We start from the raw sequence: 12,626 nt of genomic DNA, 5'->3' as shown, positions 1-12,626 counted from the left end.
TACCAACAAATATGACACAGGAGTGATGGTGTTGCTAGTTGTTCAACTTCTGTTTGAACAGGTTGTTTCCCTTTCCAGCAGTTTGAACTGAACGTTGGCCGTCTGACATGACAGCACTGATTTCCCTCATATTGTAAAACTGCAGACTTTTACAGACTCAACAACATGAAGGTAAACCAACAATGACGGCCTGTAATATTAATTATTCAGTCTGTTTATCCTTAATAGACCAAAGAAATAATACTACATGATGCTAAATACTACTGTTTCCTAGAGGGGTGTCACCATAACAATCACTAGGATCACGTCAACAACCCACCTATGATAACGCTGTAAATTCTAATTTTGTGAAGTCATTCGATTCAGACTCGGCGCCACGCACTTTCATTTTCATGTTAACAGAAAAGATAAATACAACCAGATTTCTGATGAATTTGACTCGTGACTTTTTTGCCATTACTTTGTTGTTTTGTAATGTTTCAGTAGTATTGTATAGATATTACAAGTGTTTGGCCCATTTTAGTCTCTGTTATAAAACGTTACATAAAAGGATCAGCGTAGTCTTGTATGTGCATGGATTCCTTACTCAGCTTTTCTGATAACTGCACTGCTGCAACACTGTTCAGACAAGTTCAACAGGTTATTTGTGATACTATCTATATATTACATTCCATAATACTGACAGATTTTCTTTCATTAATTAATTATGTTAGAGTCATTTTGTAGGGCTGACTGCTGATTACTAACTTTGTGTCTTTGAAAACAGGATGGTCCCATGTTTATCCACATTAGACATTTATTATGTTCAAATTCCTTTTTTTTGTGACACAAAAAGTTGATGGCACTCATATCCTTCCTCATGATTTCAATTCTTTTAAAGCCATTTGAAATAAAAACACATTTTATGGTGAAAGACATGAAAACAGCAGTGAAAAGTACAGCGCACACGCTGTTACATTTTCAGTTAGGCCGAAACAAGTTCGAGCCTCTGACCACAGTCTCTATCAATCTGGTGGAGTATACCGCCACCCAGTGGTGATGCTGATTATCTGAAAACCTCTAATATGATCGAAGCGAGAAAATCCACCATAAGAGGGTCAGCCCGTGGCACCGTGTAGCAAACCTTTAAAGCACAACTAACACCAGTGTAACGATGTCTCAGTGAGCCAGCACACAGGCTGGATCTGTCTCACACACAGCATTTTCACAAAGCCTCTGCAACAGAACATCTCAACTATCAGGCTCTGGTACGGTTGTCACGATACGGGAATTTCAAACAGAAGAAAACCACGGGGAAGATCGTGACCCCATCCTGGAACAACAAAAGCTGAAGAAGTCATATCCTGACTTGTTAACCTGTTAATTTTCAACAGATTTTCTAAACTCAAACAACTAATATTGGATTTAACAAAATAGGTATTTGAGATCAAGCTTGGGGGGTTTATTGATTTACAAATTGTTTAAATCATTTCATTACACATGGTGAAGTTAATTACTGTTTAAGTTACTGTAGAATTCAAAAGAAGAGCATTCATGACATTTGGATGAAGACCGGTATTATAAATAAAGAAGCTATAATAAGCAGAGCGCTCACTGACAGACTGCAGCGATCACAGGCTGCATTGTAAAAATGACCTCACAGGTGGCTACAACAAAACAGGAAACACACTTTAATAAATGAATGTAAAAGCAGAAAAATTAGAGTTTGTCATGCTGTCTACATCCACCTGTCCCACTGCTGCGCCTCAGTCTGCAGCTCTGCTTTTGCTCTGATTGGTTCTCCACACTCTGAACTCTGATCAGCTTCACTTCCCCTGCTGCTCTGCACAGCCAGCAACCCTCTGCTTCTCCACGTGTCCGTGATCCGCTCTGTCACAGCTCAATATTCCATCTGCCAGTCGTGCAGTTTGCAATAATTATTAATCTTTTACCTGACTAGCGGCTATGTTAATAATAACAGATGGCTAATGTGGCTATCGGGTAATTGCTAATAGTTAAACAGCTAACGTTAACCCGTGTGCTGGTCAGGTTACCATTGATGATAACTGTTTAATATTTTAATGTGGTTGAAATGGGAGCTGATCTCTGAAATTCCTCCTAAAGTGGTGTTCAGTGTTATGAACTTTAACTACTTCAGCTATTAGTGAGGAGAGGACCTGTGAGCCTGTCTGGATCGTACTCACGCAGGAAGTAGAGGAACAACCGGGAGCTTGGTGTTTCGTCTCGGCATTCCAACTCTGAGGTCCCGCTGGCTGGTTTTCCAGCTCCGGCTCATCGTCTGTGAACACGACTCCCTTCTTCAGTCGCTGCCTTTTACGGCTCTGAGAAGCAAACACAGGAAACTTTACTGATCTGTGCATTTCTTATTCTAATGAAACCAGCACAGAAGCTGCTAATGCTGCATACGATCACTGTTTAAATGTAACGCAGAGTAAATCTGGTGTTAGTGAACAACAGGCATCGGTGCCTACCGTGTTCTCTGCAGTGCGGATGCGTTTCCTGTCTTGCTGGAAGTCATCATCTTTCACACAGTCGGAGCTGAGAGATGCCTGGAACTTCTCTGACAGTCGAGAGGCTAGAGACTGTTTTCTTCCTTCTTCTTCTGGGAGAAGCACTAAAACACAGAAACAACACATGCAAATGGATGTTTTATATACAGTTAGTAAGATAATCTTCTACACTGGTTTAATGAAATGCTTTAAGTGTCACAAGCCTCTGTGATGAGTCCTTTAACAACTGTGCCGTTGTTGGGAGGCACCTGTTGCTCCAAAACACTGGTGTTGGTTTTTAAGAGCTTAAATAATTTAACTAAATTAAATTGATGTAATTCGGACGCCAATCTCCTGGTTAAAAATGTGTGAATTTCCTTTAAGTCCACCAAAAGGATTCTAAAGAACGTATTACTTTATAACCGAGCTAATGAGGATACACAGGGTCGACTGACTATATCAAATCAAATCAAATCAAATCACTTTTTATTGTCACATCACATGTGCAGGCACACTGGCACAGCACATGCGAGTGAAATTCTTGTGTGCGAGCCCCACAAGCAACAGAGATGTGCAAACACAACAACACAAACGAGCAAAATACAAGAATGGCCAACCTGAAACTAATAAATATATGTACAATATATAATAGTGTATGCATTTCTGGATGTGTATACTAAATGTTTTCCTACGTGTGTGTGTGTGTGTGTGTGTGTGTGTGTGTGTGTGTGTGTGTGTGTGTGTGTATACACACATTTTTACAAATTAAATAGTAAAAAAATAAAATAAAATAATAATAATAATAATAATAATAAAATATATAAAATATACAGAGTTGAATATGTGCAAAACAAGTGGCATTTATATACAGTGTGGAGTGCATAATGTTGAAGTTCCAGTAGTGAAGCTGAGGTGTCTATGACGTGTTCAGCAGTCTGATGGCCTGGTGGAAGAAGCTGTCTCTCAGTCTGCTGGTACGGGACCGGATGCTGCAGAACCTCCTTCCTGATGGAAGCAGTCTGAACAGTTTATGGCTGGGGTGACTGGAGTCCTTGATGATCCTCCCCGCTTTCCTCAGGCAGCGCTTCCTGTAGATGTCTTGGAGGGAGGGAAGCTCACCTCCAATTATCCGTTCAGAGCACCGCACTACTCGCTGGAGAGCTTTGCAGTTGTAGGCGGTGCTGTTGCCATACCAGGTGGTGATGCATCCAGTGAGGATGCTCTCAATGGCACAGCGATAGAAGGTCCTGAGGATGCGGGGGCTCATGCCGAATCTTTTCAGTCTCCTGAGAAAGAAGAGGCGCTGCTGCGCCTTCTTCACTGTTTTGTTTGTGTGTACTGACCACGTAAGATCCTCAGCCAGATGTACACCAAGGAACCGGAAGCTGCTCACTCTCTCCACAGCAGCGCCGTTGATGGTGATGGGGGTGTGTACTTCTCTGCACCTCCGGAAGTCCACTATCAACTCCTTTGTCTTTGCGACGTTGAGGGTGAGATGGTTGTCTTGACACCAGTGGGTCAGGGCGCTGACCTCCTCCCTGTAAGCCGTCTCATCACCGTTGGTGATAAGACCCACCACTGTAGTGTCGTCCGCAAACTTCACAATGATGTTGGAGCTGTTAGTGGCTGTGCAGTCGTAGGTGTAGAGTGAGTACAGGAGAGGGCTCAGTACACACCCCTGTGGAGCACCAGTGTTCAGTGTGATGGGGGATGAGGTGATGCTGCCCAGTCTGACCACCTGGCGTCTGTCAGACAGGAAGCTAAGGATCCAGCTGCAGAGGGAGCTGCTCAGTCCTAGATCCTGCAGTTTCCTGTCCAGCTTCGAGGGAACGATGGTATTGAATGCTGAGCTGTAATCTACAAACAGCATCCTCACATACGTGTCTCTCTTCTCCAGGTGTGACAGGGCAGTGTGTAGTGTCAGGGCTATGGCATCATCAGTGGACCTGTTGTGGCGGTATGCAAACTGTAGAGGGTCCAGTGAGTCGGGTAGTGCAGAGCAGATGAAGTCCCTGACCAGCTTCTCGAAGCATTTGCTTACGATGGGGGTCAGGGCTACAGGTCGCCAGTCGTTCAATGAGGAGATGGTGGAGGATTTGGGTACAGGGACGATGGTGGCCATTTTGAAGCAGGCTGGGACTACAGACAGAGAGAGGGAAAGGTTGAAGATGTGCGTGAACACTCCAGCCAGCTGAGCCGCGCATGACCTGAGGACGCGGCCGGGAATCCCGTCCGGACCAGTAGCTTTGCGTGCGTTCACCTTCCTGAAGCACTTCCGCACATCCTCCTCAGACACAGTGTGCGCACTGACGTCATCCGCGGTGCGCACACTGTCCGGTCTCATGGTGTTCGCTGTGTCGAATCTAGCGTAGAATATGTTTAGATCCTCACACAGAGAGGCCGTGGTCTGCGGTGTGCTGGTTTTCCCTCTAAAGTCTGTGATCGTGTTTAGTCCCTGCCACATACTCCGAGGGTTGTCAAACTGTTGTTCCACCCTGTCCCTGTACTCACGTTTGGCTGCTTTGATCGTCTTCCGGAGTTGGTAATGTGCGTGTTTGTAGTCCGATGTGTTCGCGGAGGCAAAGGCGGTGCTCCGTGCCGCGCGAACATCTCCGTTAATCCAGGGTTTTTGATTTGGGAAGGATTTGACTGTTCTGGATGGGACGACATCTTCCACGCATTTCCTGATAAATCCACAGACTGAGTCTGTGTATTCATCAATGTCTCTGGCGGCCACGTGAAACATTTCCCAGTCCGCGTGATCAAAACAGTCCCGCAGCGCAGACTCCGATTGGTCCGTCCAACAGTGCACCGCCCTCCGGGTTGGAGCTTCCTGTTTCAGCTTCTGCCTGTAGGCGGGCAGGAGCAGGATGGAGCAGTGATCTGATTGGCCGAATGGGGCGCGGGGGAGGGCTTTGTACGCATCCCGGAAAGAGGTGTAACAGTGGTCGAGTAGCCGGTTTCCACGTGTGTTGAAAAGGATGTGTTGATGGAGTTTTGGTGAGACTTTCTTCAGGTTTCCCTTATTAAAGTCTCCGGCTGTGATAAACGCTGCCTCTGGGTGTGCGGTTTCCTCGCTGCTGATCGCGCTGTACAGTTCCCTGAGTGCACGGTCAGTGTCGGCTTGTGGGGGAATGTAAACAGCCGTAATAATCACTGCTGTAAATTCCCTCGGTAGCCAGAATGGCCGGCACTTAATCATCAGGTACTCCAGGTCCGGTGAGCAGAAGGATTTGACCGGGTGCACGTTCACATAATCACACCAGCTGTTGTTGATCATGAAACATACACCACCGCCTCTGCTTTTCCCAGTAAGATCCTGTGACCTGTCCGCGCGGTGCACAGAGAACCCCGGCAGTTGTATTGCGGAGTCCGGTACTTTGTCCGATAGCCAGGTTTCTGTGAGGCAGATCACGCAGCAGTCCCGCATCTCTCGCTGGAATGAGATCCGTGCCCGAAGCTCGCACAGCTTGTTCTCCAGAGACTGCATATTAGCCAGTAATAAACTGGGTAACGGTGGTCTGTAAGTGCGCCGTCTCAGTCGAACCAGAACGCCAGATCTTCTCCCTCTGCGTCGGCGTTTGCGGCCTCCAGGGCCAGAGAACAAAGGCGTCTCAGGTGAGATGAATGGGGGGTCTGCAAACGGAGCGTCCGTGTTGCAAAACTTGAACTCCGGAAAGTTATAAGAAAGACCGTCTTTTATGTCCAGTAAGGTTTGTCGGTCGTACACAAGGAGACAAGTGCTGCTCGCGAAAAAATGAAGGAAAAGTAAAATTAAACACAGAAGAAAGCCGTTGCTTGGGGGAGCTCGCGACGAGGCTGCCATACTCGGCGCTATCTTGAAGCATCACATTAAGCTTTCATTACCACATTTCTTTTACCATACTTATTTTATTTATTATTTTTTTAAACATTGCATGCTAACCAGCAGCAGTCACAACTGGACGTGCCGTCGGGGCTGAAAGCCGACAGCTCACAGATTCTGATGCGTCTGATTGCGTTTACGTCTTTTTTTGCGTTAGATTCTGAGTGGCAGGTTTTGTCTCTCCAACCATCCCCCTGACTTTTCCTGTTTTGCTTCCACCACGGTGAAAATCGCACTTCCTGCAGAGCTCTCTGTCTCTCTGTGTACTTCGAGAACAGTTTCCCATCTAAAAATCTCTGTTTTCTGCATTATTCGCTTGCTTGTTACGCACCAGTCTACCGTTATGTACAGCGCTGTCGGCCAGTTTTTCTTTTTTTAATTTAACTGACTTCCAACAAGAAAGTCGTAATAAAATAACTTTGCACTTCTGTGTTTTATCCTCAGTTACTTTGACACAAAGGCATCTGCTGTGATGCTCACACCTCTGATGACGTCTCACAAGTGTCAGCTGTCTTTTTATAGATATAAAAATATAGAGATGTGCTGATAAATGCTCAGAATTATAATATTTCTGACTGTCTGAGGCAAAATTTTCCCGATTCAAATCAAATCAAATCGTGGATCGAACCGAATCGATCCTAGAAATCAGTGGCGACACCCAGCCCTAAATGGCAGTAAGTGAAAGGGTGATTTAATTAAGGACATGTTCAAATATCAGTCATCCTTGGAACTGTTGTGATTGATTGGATAGTCCGTGCAAGGAGAGACATACCCACTCTCCCTCCTATTTAATTATTCTGCCCACAGAAATAACATTACTAATGCCAGAATTTCAGATTTGCTCGTCTGAATTTCTACTCGAATGCCCCTTAAAGACGGACTTTAAGTCAGAGCAGCCCAACCAGCCCCAATTTAACAATCAAAGATAGTGGCAGTGGACATAAACACCAGTAAAACTGTGAACCGTATCTGTGCTGACACAAATAAGCCATACACAGAGCACTGACCGGGTTCTGCAACGTTTTTAAGGACAAAAACCAAACGCTGCACTGTGTAACATAAAACTGCAGGTGATCAACAGCTAACTACGAGTTTATCGAGTGACTAGTGGCTGCAGGTACCATTGTAACAACAGGAGTACAGGTTCAGGTACTGTATGTTTCACAACTAAAACCCAGGTCTACTTACTGGGTTCTTGTGCTGAAGTCGACGGCTGAGCCGTGTCTTTAGAGGGTGACACAGTGAGGTCCACAACAGCATGTTTGTCTGCTGCTGTTGCCTTGTTCCTGCTGGATTTGCTGTGACACCCACACTTGCAAGACGTGGGGGAGTCAGACTTGTGGCTCTTGTCTGGACCGGTGCTTCCTCCTTCCTGCAGTTTGGCTATAATCCGATAGAGAAACAGAGAACTGTCAGTAACATTGACCCTGAGTGGCTATTAGTTTTTTGTGTATAAGAAAAAATGAAATTATACTTACAAGAAAACAGTAAGAACAAAAGAAATGAGTCAGTGGTTAAACTAAAGTCTTAATTTACCCATTTTGCTCAATATTTTTATCACATGAATCATAATTTAAAATAATCCGTACTGATCTTAATCCATTGTTTGAAATAAGTCATTTTAGCTCCCTCATCATTACCTTTAATCTAATATTGTTTTAATAGGCTGCCAATCATAAACAAGAGGTACAGTGGGGCAAAAAAGTATTTAGTCAGCCACCGATTGTGCAAGTTCCCCCACTTAAAATGATGACAGAGGTCAGTAATTTGCACCAGAGGTACACTTCAACTGTGAGAGACAGAATGTGAAAAAAAAATCCATGAATCCACATGGTAGGATTTGTAAAGAATTTATTCGTAAATCAGGGTGGAAAATAAGTATTTGGTCAATAACAAAAATACAACTCAGTACTTTGTAACATAACCTTTGTTGGCAATAACAGAGGTCAAACGTTTACTATAGGTCTTTACCAGGTTTGCACACACAGTAGCTGGTATTTTGGCCCATTCCTCCATGCAGATCTTCTCGAGAGCAGTGATGTTTTGGGGCTGTCGCCGAGCAACACGGACTTTCAACTCCCGCCACAGATTTTCTATGGGGTTGAGGTCTGGAGACTGGCTAGGCCACTCCAGGACTTTCAAATGCTTCTTATGGAGCCACTCCTTTGTTGCCCGGGCGGTGTGTTTTGGATCATTGTCATGTTGGAAGAACCCAGCCTCGTTTCATCTTCAAAGTTCTCACTGATGGAAGGAGGTTTTGGCTCAAAATCTCACGATACATGGCCCCATTCATTCTGTCCTTAACACGGATCAGTCGTCCTGTCCCCTTGGCAGAAAAACAGCCCCATAGCATGATGTTTCCACCCCCATGCTTCACAGTAGGTATGGTGTTCTTGGGATGCAACTCAGTATTCTTCTTCCTCCAAACACGACGAGTTGAGTTTATACCAAAAAGTTCTACTTTGGTTTCATCTGACCACATGACATTCTCCCAATCCTCTGCTGTATCATCCATGTGCTCTCTGGCAAACTTCAGACGGGCCTGGACATGCACTGGCTTCAGCAGCGGAACACGTCTGGCACTGCGGGATTTGATTCCCTGCCGTTGTAGTGTGTTACTGATGGTGACCTTTGTTACTTTGGTCCCAGCTCTCTGCAGGTCATTCGCCAGGTCCCCCCGTGTGGTTCTGGGATCTTTGCTCACCGTTCTCATCATCATTTTGACCCCACGGGATGAGATCTTGCGTGGAGCCCCAGATCGAGGGAGATTATCAGTGGTCTTGTATGTCTTCCATTTTCTGATGATTGCTCCCACAGTTGATTTTTTCACATCAAGCTGCTTGCCTATTGTAGATTCACTCTTCCCAGTCTGGTGCAGGTCTACAATACTTTTCCTGGTGTCCTTCGAAAGCTCTTTGGTGTTGGCCATGGCGGAGTTTGGAGTCTGACTGTTTGAGGCTGTGGACAGGTGTCTTTTATACAGATGATGAGTTCAAACAGGTGCCATTCATACAGGTAACGAGTGGGGGACAGAAAAGCTTCTTACAGAAGACGTTACAGGTCTGTGAGAGCCAGAGATTTTCCTTGTTTGAGGTGACCAAATACTTATTTTCCACCCTGATTTACGAATAAATTCTTTACAAATCCTACCATGTGGATTCATGGATTTTTCTTTCACATTCTGTCTCTCACAGTTGAAGTGTACCTCTGGTGCAAATTACTGACCTCTGTCATCATTTTAGGTGGGGGAACTTGCACAATCGGTGGCTGACTAAATACTTTTTTGCCCCACTGTATAAACACCAAATCGGTGGGGCTTCTATACTCACAGCCAGAGCTATGAGCGGCTCTGGCACCATAAAGAGTTAAGAGCAGAAAAACTTTAAGACCTGGTTTTAGACTCACAGGGAGTCTTCGTCCATACGCTAAGCTAAACAGTTTTATGAGTATCCACTGGAGCAGTTTAAATGTGACAGAAAAAGCAGATTTCATTGTATAGATAAAGTGCAAGTATATCATCCAACTTGAATTTTACATGTACATGCACTCAGTCATACCAGGCTTACCAAACTGTGCATGCTGCCAACCCAGGGCTGAACAAAGCAACGCCAAGCTCTTTCCACTTCCAGTTGGAGACTCTAGTAAACAGTACTGCCCTGTGTTCAAACCTCGTACAATCTACAAAACAACAGAGAAGAGCTAAGTTAAAACATACAACGCTGAAGTGAAAAACAATGAAATGTCCACTACAGCCACGGTTTATGCTCCACATTATGTTCAGGGTGGTTTTTTTGTTTTAACCAGTTATCACGTTCCCTGCGAGCTAATGTGAATGTGAGATTAGGATCTTGGAGGACTGTACAGGAGTATGTCTAGGATGGGTGAAAACCTCCCTTCGCCTATCTCAAGGGAAACATGTTATTAAGCTTGCAGGTGTAGCAGTCTGTTTGCTTTGTGCAAAGGGTACATGTGACTGTGCAACCATACTAAACTTTATGAAGAACTTAGGGAGAAGACCCAAACTTACATTTTCAAAATGCAAATACATGCATAAGTCAGACAAAGGAACAGCGAGGTTTGCAGGATCGTAGTAGAAACTATGCTATGATTGCATGTTGTGTATTTAGCTTATAATAAAGTGGTTTTCCTGTAAAAATTGTTTTGATATCCAAACTTAAAAAAAAAAAATCAAGAAAAAAAACACATTACTAAATAATAATGTATAATGAACGGTACTAGTAGTGAGTCAGATCACAGCAGACTGTTGTTTTTTTTGGTAAAATATTTTAATAATGTAGTGAAGCAGTGCATCAGGAGGTGAGCGTCATTTAATCAGCATTAAGTGTGGTTTTGAGTTTTTTCATGACCAGAGACATTGAAAGAAAGACACGTGTAGCCTGGCACAGCCTCTGTCACTGCACAAGCAAGCACAGATGGATGCGACTCACTAAATTCATCATAGCCAGCTGGGACGGGTAAGCCTTGCAGGGGAAGTGGATCTTCACCCCTCCAATGGTGTACTCCACTGGTGATGAAGTCATGCTCGCCTGTCCCGACAAAAGTTCAGAGTAACACGAGTTAGGTGTGTAAGGTACAGTAACATACAACTAACGCACTACGAAGTAGCCTGCAGTAGTTACACTATTTCTTCTGTCTGAAGACGTCACCCAGATAGGTAAAGCTGGAGAAAGTGATGCGTTAGCTTGAACGTTTTTTCTCGAATACCAAGCAAGAGCTAATACTACGAGCTGCACCATTACTGTACTACTAGAGTATCCCATGGTTACACTGGTCACGCCTGTCACTAAAGACATATATTTGCATATTTGTAAACAAAACAGCAAAATATACAGCTGTTTACATCTTCTTTACTTACTGTGATTCTTCCCGCTCTCACAAATCACGCTAAGGATCCGGACAGGAAGTCGGCTACATTGCACATTAAAACTTCACGCGAAAGCTTTCAAAATAAAACTGGTATTGGAAAAGATCACGAAACATGTTGTACGTTAAATTCCCATTTGCTCTATATTCTTTTGACATGTTAACTTATACAATTCTCAGAAGTTAGGCAACGTTAAAAATACGTGTGCAATAGTGTGTACAATAATGTAAATTCATCCCGCTATTTTACGCTTTTATTATGAATAGTTAGCGCTGACCAGTGACTGCAACTTATGTGGCTACAAAACGCCGGAAATTACGTCAGTAAACATTAGCGCCGTTGACTGGAGAGTCACGTTGTTATTCCCGGAAGTTTAGCGGGCAATTGGAAAAAGTGAAAGGAGGCCGACGGTGCTGCATTTCAGTAGTGATCAATAAATGCATTGATCTGCAATAACTTGTATACCAGAGTGGAGTACATGTAGTTAAATCTATGTATATCTAACTATTATATAATATTCAATAATCAGTGATAGCTTCTTGACATATTTAAGCTTTCATTACCACATTTCTTTTACCATACTTATTTTATTTATTATTTTTTTAAACATTGCATGCTAACCAGCAGCAGTCACAACTTAATATTTATTGTTGTCATTTTGATTGAATAGAATAAAGTTGGCTAATATTTCACTCGATAATGTTTCCATGTTTTTAAGAGTTTTTTTTCTTACAAAGTAGCATCAGGGCCCCATTAATAAATATAGGTATAAATTAGGGGTGCAACGATATTCGTATCGATATTGAACCGTTCGATACAGTGCTTTCGGTTCGGTACGCATATGTATCGAACAATACAACATTTGTAATTTATTTTATCAACTTTCCTTCTGACGATGCTGTCTGTGTTGAGCGCTCAGTGAATCTGCGTTCGACTACTCCGCCTAGGCTGCACTGTCGAGCGCAGATCCACTGAGTGCTCAACACAGACAGCATAGTCAGAAGGAAGAGCGCAGGGCAAGCTAGCAAGACAGAAGTTAAGCTCTCCTTGCAACATCGCAAATTGACCCTCCCCCACCCTCATTCAGATCTGGCGTTTGGAATTATTTTGGTTTTCATGTGACGTATGACCCTAAAGGTAAGCGCGTCATGGACTAAAGTAAAACAGTATGTTGGATGTGCCACGCAATGCTCAATTACATGGGTGGGAACTAGTGTGTTAGCACAGTTAGCTCGTTAACGTGTTGGCCGTCTAGCCCCACGCAGGGGTAGCTCATTAACGGAGATTTGCCGTGTTGTGGCGTTAACGTCATTTCAACGAGATTAACGCTGACAGCACTAGTGGGAACACAACGAATATGACTGCACATTTACGCCGACATCATCCT

The 12,626-nt window shown here is 43.9% G+C and overlaps 1 protein-coding gene across 1 annotated transcript in view; it reads right to left on the bottom strand.

Moving 5' to 3' along the window:
* The window catches only part of brip1 (BRCA1 interacting helicase 1), a 44,855-nt gene extending 33,576 nt beyond the window's left edge, over positions 1-11,279 (bottom strand). The window contains exons 1-6 of the mRNA XM_085370615.1: positions 11,231-11,279; positions 10,803-10,901; positions 9,921-10,032; positions 7,543-7,737; positions 2,472-2,614; positions 2,184-2,321 (exon numbers count right to left, since the gene is read on the bottom strand). Coding sequence (XP_085226741.1) covers positions 2,184-2,321; positions 2,472-2,614; positions 7,543-7,737; positions 9,921-10,032; positions 10,803-10,895 — 681 coding nt within the window. The 5' untranslated portion in view covers positions 10,896-10,901; positions 11,231-11,279. The remainder of the gene's footprint in view (positions 1-2,183; positions 2,322-2,471; positions 2,615-7,542; positions 7,738-9,920; positions 10,033-10,802; positions 10,902-11,230) is intronic.
* Between the last annotated feature and the right edge of the window lie 1,347 nt (positions 11,280-12,626).

This window comes from Diplotaxodon limnothrissa, linkage group LG14, assembly GCF_057381915.1.
Source record: "Diplotaxodon limnothrissa isolate DT_005_m linkage group LG14, D_limnothrissa_male_GT1.1, whole genome shotgun sequence".
In the NCBI taxonomy this organism is placed as follows: domain Eukaryota; kingdom Metazoa; phylum Chordata; class Actinopteri; order Cichliformes; family Cichlidae; genus Diplotaxodon; species Diplotaxodon limnothrissa.
The sequence above is the reverse complement of the archived record's forward strand: the minus strand, read 5'-3'. Positions and strand labels throughout refer to the sequence as shown.